A 7,073-nucleotide genomic window follows, 5' to 3' on the forward strand; every position below is an offset into this window, starting at 1 on the left:
TGTCTCATGCCTCCATGTTTTGCACACAATTTCCTCTAAACAGAATGTCCCCCTATATTATTTCTTTTTTCTTTTTTTTTTAATATTTAATTTATTCATGAGAGCCACAGAGAAAGGGAGGCAGAGACACAGACAGAAGTAGAAGCAGGCTTCCTGCAAGGAGCCCAATGCGGAACTGGATCCCAGACCCCGGGATCATGCTCTGAGCTGAAGGTAAATGCTCAACTGCTGAGCCACCCAGGCATCCCATTACTTCATTTCTTTACAGAGCTCACAAGGTATCTTCTCTCAAGATACAAGTTATCTTTTACCTCTTTCGAAAAAATCTTCCATGATTCCCAAAGAATGCAAACTACATAGTTATTATATTACCATATTATAATAAAATTCTCCCTTTCTCTGTTAATTTGTCTTAATATATAAATTCTTTCACTGTGGACCATGTTTTACCTTTATATGCCTATGATTTTACCCAGAAATCAACATATAATAAGTATCACATGTATATAGATATCAAATACACATTTGAATTGAAATGATTCTATTCATACCTATTTTTAAAAATCAAGAAACCAAAGAATAAAATAGTTACTTACTGCTTTTTGAGATGGACAAAATATGGTTTTCCTTTTATCGTAATGACATAAGCAATCTGTAACATGAGTATCCAAGAAAAATTAGTAATAATACTTGAAAATAATATATGCTAAATAGTATCATTTCTGAGTTATGCTTTAAGGATATTTACAATATTAATAATTATATAAAACCATTATATATGCTTCCCTTCCTTTGTGATACTCAAAGCCTCAGAATTCTAAATTGAAAACTAGGTAGTAGTCCCCACAGGCCTATTACTCACCCTAACTAACATTTCTGAGGAAGAAGTTTGCCTGATGATTTAGCAACCTTTTGGCTTAGACACATACCACTCTTCACCATGCCTAAGGCAAACTATCAAAGAAACCCACCTTACTCTAAATAACTTGTCACTTGTTTACTCCCAGACCTTCCAAAAAGTAAACTACCCTGCTCCATGAAAGAGATACTCCTAAAATATAGCACTACAAGAAATGCACTACACTTCTAGCAATATAAAATAATAAGTACCATTGCATTTTGCTTATCCACATAAGCAATGAAACTCCTCTTGGATAGAATGTAGGAGAGGATAGAGCAGGAGCAGAGACATGACTAGAGAACAGAAGATGACAGAAAATATAAGAGTCACTAAATTATTTATTTGGCTAATTTTAAAAAATTATTTTAACAATAGAAATAGCCACTTAAAAGTTTTCAGTTCCTTAACTTTGTATTATAGTAGAACATGATTCTTTGCAACAGGTAAATGTTCTGAAAAGAGTCATTCGAATGGCACTCTAGAAGTAAGTACGTAAGTGGGATCTGGTGAGGATCCTGAGAATTGTGCCCTCTAGAAATACCTTATTATTAAACACATATGATGAAAAATATGAGAAAAATAGGAGAGAATTTCAGATCAGAAGGGTAGAATATATAATAAATAAATTTAAATTTTAGAACAGAAAAATTGCAATACTTGCTATTAAAAATTCAATAGCTAGGGTTTGAGAGATCAGATGGTGAAGAAGATAGAATTGGTGAATAGGAAGACAGATCAGTAGAAAATATTCAGATTGAAGCACAGAGAAAAAAATACCAAGAAGAAAATAAAAGAAGTGTGACTCATTAAAAATGTCTAACACTGGGGATGCCTGGGTGGCTCAGTGGTTGGGCAGCTGCCTTCGGCTCAGGTCATGATCCCGGGATTCAGGATCAAGTCCCACATCAGGCTCCTGCAAGGAGTCTGCTTCTCCCTCTGTCTATGTCTCTGCCCCTCTGTCTCTCTCTGTGTCTCTCATGAATAAATAAGTAAATCTTTTTTTTTTAATGTCTAACATTAATGTAATTATAGTCCAAGAAAAACAGAAGAAAGATAAAGATAAGAGACTAGGAAAGAAACAGATTTGAGGAATTAATTCCTGAGATTTTCTAAAACTTATGAAAGATGTTAACCTATACTCTCAAATACTCTATTAATCTAAAACAGATAAAATACAAAGAAAACAAAGCTAGGCATATCATACTCAAGCAACTAAAACAAAAAGAAAAAGCACATATTTAAACAGCCACAAGAGAGAAACGGCACATTACTTTCAAAATATTTTTAAATAAAGCATGCCTAAGTCTCACACAGAAAGAATGAACACCAGCAGGCAATGGAATAACATCTTCAAAGTGCTGAAAAAATGATATTTAACCATGAGTTTATATCCAGCAAAAAATATATTGAGATTAATCTATGCTTTTGTACATATAAGTTTATTTCTTTTTTTCATAAGTGGTATTCTCTTTTGTGGATATGCCATAATTTGTTTATCTATTCACTAAGGATGGACTTTTGGGTTGTTTCCAGTTTTGAGCTGTTAAAAATAAAGTTGCTGTAAACATCAAAAAAAGAAAAGAAACTGAAGTAAAGCATGAATGATTCCAAGAAGGTGTTGGCTATCCTTGCCATATGCTGCCTAATGTTGTTCAAAGAGCACCTGTTATCCTTTGCCTGGACAGTAAGGTTATGGTCAAAATATTATTCTCTTGCTTCATCATCTATGCTGTTTGAAGTAAGTGATTAAAAGATTTTTATGATTTGGCTGATGTTCAGTATTCTTCAATTCTCTTGCATTCACCAAATCTGTTGACTCTCTTGAACAAATGCAATTGAAAGAATCCTCTGTTTATTTGAAGCACTGAAATAATGCTTTAATTCTAAAACAAGGCCCAAAGTATTCTTGCTGACTTTTTCAATAATCTCTCATTTGAATGAGGCCTACTTATTTATTTTTCAAAGTTACCTCTTTTTTTAAGATTTTTATATATTTATTCGTGAGAGACACAGAGAGAGAGAGTCAAGAGACATAGGCAGAGGGAGAAGCAGGCTCCATGCAGACAGCCTAATGTGGGATTTGATCCCAGGACTCTAGGATCATGCCCTCAGCGGTTTAGCGTGTCCACACCCAGGGATCCCTCAAAGTTATCTCTTTAGCAATAGGATTTCGCAAACTGGAAGAAGAGCAAAGAATGTTACTGAAGTAGTTGATTGCATTAAAATGGAATGTGTGGAAGGAAGAAGTAAGCCCTGTCCTCAAAATGTATCTGTCTTACGTCAAGCCTGTTCTTAAAGGGGAAAACATTTCTTACGAAAAGGAAGAGAAATTCCAACTTGAAGTGGATACTTGCTCTATCTTTTGAAATAGTTTTAATACCTTGAAGAATTCAGTTCTTTTATCTGGATGTTACTAAACAGTTTTCCAGCATGGGAAGAAGTAGTGCTGAAGAGCAAGAGAATAAAATTTGGTGATAATATTCTGGTTTTGTCAATGAACAACATTTTAAAAGGTTGTCAAGAGATACAACATGATAGTGAAAAATGCAAAAGCAAGCTAAGAAGAATAATGATGAGAGTTGTTAACTTCACAATGTTAATGTCTTGTGTTTTTTTTTTTACCACCAAATGTTCATTAGGAAATATAATGAACTAAATTATATGTGACCACTGTACAAATTATATTACAATATAAATGGAATAATTGCAAGTAGTTTTATAAGCAAATTCTGTAAAACAAGGAACTATTAAGGCAAGTCAAATCATCATGGAAATATAATTCAGGAAAGAGGTACATAATTTAGTTCCTGTGAAAGGTGAAATGAAATGGAGTCACATGTCAAGGGGTCTTAAAATGGATCCAGAAAGCCATTAAGGAAATGTCTTAGCAACCAATTATATTCAGCCAAGATTAGTTTTCTGCCACCAACACTAATCAAAATTCTTTGTCAAAAATATATACAGTCACTCCTTTTTGTCTTAAAAACTCTTTGTTTTTGTTTCCTAGGGGGATATAATTTGGGTTGCTAAATCTGTGCTTCCTAAATTGCAATTTTGAGATTCTAAATAAATGCTTTCCTTTTTTTCAATTCCACCTGTTTTCTTTTTTATTTTATTTTATTTTATTTTATTTTATTTTATTTTATTTTATTTATTTATTCACAGAGATACAGAGAGAGAGAGAGAGGCAGAGACACAGACAGAGAAAGAAGCAGGCTCCAAGCAGGGGGCCTGATTGGGACTTGATCCCAGGTCTCCAGGATCATACCCCGGGCTGCAGGCAGCGCTAAACCATTGTGCCACTAGGGCTTCCCTCCACCTGTTTTCTTAGTCAACAATACATTTTGTTTCAGATGAACAACAAATAATTTTTAGTATTTAAAATTATTTATTATGCACCATGCAATACTTCTTTTTTTATCTTTATGTACCTATGCATAGGCAATTAGAAAAAATTCAAAATTAATTGGGTACCCATGTTCTTATTTCTTAAATCTGGGAGGTTTCCATGTTGCATCCTAGGCCTTCTTACTTTTGCAGGTCTTATCTCATAATATACTGAATACATTAAATACATCACACCCCACATTAAGAATAATTTTCTGTTGCAAAAATATTAAAAGGCAGCTTTGAAAATTTTTATTGTTAAAAGAAATTGAACTTTCATATTATTAAATGACTTTTAAAAAATGCTAGAGATTGGACAAGTGGTAAACTCAAAGATCATCTGTTCCGTGAAAAAGAATAAAGAGAGAGGGTTGGTATTTTTCATTTCAGGAAAAAGAAAGTAAACAAGAAGTCCAATGGAGCCCTTCTTTCTGATCAGAAAAAAAAGCTGGAGTAGCACTCATCTACTTTGCATGACTAAGAATTCACTTGATGGGTGGTGGGTGAGGCCTGGGGAGTGGATAGTGAATAAAATCCAGCTACTACAGGAAGAAAATGTAAAGAAATAGTACATGGGGAGGGCTAGGGGTAAAAGGAGAAGGAAATCCTTATGTAAAACAGTGCATCCTTATGTAAAACACAGAAGGAAGGTTTTTAAAAACCATGACAAATATAAAAGTTAATTAGGAGACCACCCACGATTATGACTAGCATTAGATTATCCTATAGTAGAAGGAACCACGTGAGAAGTAGATTTTCCTGGGGAATTAGTGAAGGAATATGTACTAATACCCAGGCTCCTCTGTAAGCTAATTACCGAATCACCTTTCAGCTCCTCACTGGTTCTGAAAGCTGAGGCAAGTAGCTGAAGGAAATCACCAGGGCTAGGACAAGAGGACCAGAAAAGTCAATGATCAAAAAAGAAATACTATTTGAATGCAATATTTCAAACAATCAAAATTAGTGCCCCCAAAAAATCTATGGTGAACAAGTTATCAAAGTTTTAAAGAAAGATAGTATCTGACCCTGACTCACCTTACCCACCTTACCTTTATCCTCCAAGAAACACATACATACGGAGTCACACACATTCATACACTTCAAAATTCTCATTGTTGTAAATCCAGTTCCAGCTGTCAGCTCTGCCTCCCAAGTATTCTGTTCCTGCCTCTATTCAGCAACTTTGGTCTTGATATTAAAGGCAACTTAATACAATTTAAGATATAAAAATATTTTTCAATTACATTATTTTCTGGATTTCTTTTTGCATCAAATGATGAAATCTTCTCAGGAACTGTGGTCTGCAGAAATGTTTTATGAGGATCTAAAATAAAAATAAGCAAAGTTATTTTGATACCTACAATCCTATATTATCCACTTCTAACTCCAATCCCGCATTTATTTCTGTACATTACCAAATTTTTTTTATATTATCTATGGATCTACTCTTCCTTTCCACTGTGCTTCTGGTCTGGTCATTCCTATCCACATATTTCTTGGCCCTTGTCAATATATTAAGTTTTTATTCTCTCTCTCAATCTCTATACATAGACAAATACACATACAGAGAGAGAGAGAGACAGAGAGACATTCCCAGTTAGGCAGTTTGACAGTTTGGCTAGGTAACACTGAAAAACAAACTGTGGTATTGTAAAAGAGGTGTGGAAAAGAGAAACACAAGTACAGCAAGAAAATGGGATCAGGGACGCCTGGGTGACCCAGTGGTTGAGCATCTGCCTTTGGCTCAGGGCATGATCCTGGGTCAGGGGACTGAGTCTCCCCCTGGTCTTCCTGCGAGGAGCCTGCTTCTCCCTCCTTGTCTCTATCTCTGTGTGTCTCATGAATAAATAAATAAATAAATAAATAAATAAATAAATAACTTTTTTAAAAAAGAAAATGGGATCATTCGCAGGGGAAAAATACAGGATACTGAATATAAGAGTGATCTGCATTTTCAGTGGAGCAGGTGGAGGACAGCAGTCACCAAATCATGAAATCACTGACAAACAGCTTCTTTATGACGATGCAATTATTTCTAGAATAGCAGAATTTTGTATGTGGAAAAGACCCCATTATTTCATCTTTGTCCGTTTTACAGACAAGAATACCAACCAGGAGACGTGAAAAGATTTTCTGCCTGGAGGTTGTCTCTACTTTCTTGGCCACAGATGCCAAAGCGAGGGCCAAGGAGAAAGTGGGTAGGGAGAGCTCGGGGCTGGTATAAGGTCTGGGCCTGGGGCCTGGACCAATAAATACGTTCCCCTAAGAGAACACATTCCGTCCCCCACTCCCCCCACCCCACACACACACACACACACCGCCAAAAGCCAGGATGGCAAGGAGTAAGAAGTATCTGGACTTACTGGGGCCTGCGTGCAGCTCTCCAAGTCGAACGAGAAGGACCAGAAGAAGGAACATGGCTCTGCTGTCTTGGAGCCCGGCTGGCCATGTAACAGCAGTTGAGGCGTGAGGAAGGTGGAGGCGCAGCTCGCGCAGGGCGGCTGAGCGCTGCAGGGGGCACGGCGGGGAGGCAGAGGGCTCTCAGCTCGCTCTGCTGCCCCTGGGGGTGGCTTGGCTCGGTACCATGCCCCAGCGGGCAGACCAGGGACAGCTAAAGCAAAGACACCCACACACATTCAGCTTTTTGTTAAGAAAGGAAAGATTGAGAAATTTTCAATTCTCAGATTAGGGTGGTTCCTGGCGAGGCGTTCGTTTATATCTTGTACTTAGACCAACGGTTTTTGAAGTCATTTCTTGTTTCAGTGAGAAAGAACAAAGATAAAAA

At 36.5% G+C, this 7,073-nt stretch overlaps 1 protein-coding gene across 1 annotated transcript in view; it reads right to left on the reverse strand.

Annotated features, from left to right (window-relative positions):
- The window catches only part of LOC482849 (disintegrin and metalloproteinase domain-containing protein 5-like), a 134,604-nt gene extending 127,796 nt beyond the window's left edge, over nt 1-6,808 (reverse strand). The window contains exons 1-4 of the mRNA XM_038560015.1: nt 6,652-6,808; nt 5,533-5,612; nt 1,111-1,194; nt 597-652 (exon numbers count right to left, since the gene is read on the reverse strand). Of these exons, the coding sequence (XP_038415943.1) occupies nt 597-652; nt 1,111-1,194; nt 5,533-5,612; nt 6,652-6,706 (275 nt within the window). The 5' untranslated portion in view covers nt 6,707-6,808. The remainder of the gene's footprint in view (nt 1-596; nt 653-1,110; nt 1,195-5,532; nt 5,613-6,651) is intronic.
- Between the last annotated feature and the right edge of the window lie 265 nt (nt 6,809-7,073).

The sequence above is a fragment of the Canis lupus genome, chromosome 16 (assembly GCF_011100685.1).
Source record: "Canis lupus familiaris isolate Mischka breed German Shepherd chromosome 16, alternate assembly UU_Cfam_GSD_1.0, whole genome shotgun sequence".
Classification (NCBI taxonomy): domain Eukaryota; kingdom Metazoa; phylum Chordata; class Mammalia; order Carnivora; family Canidae; genus Canis; species Canis lupus.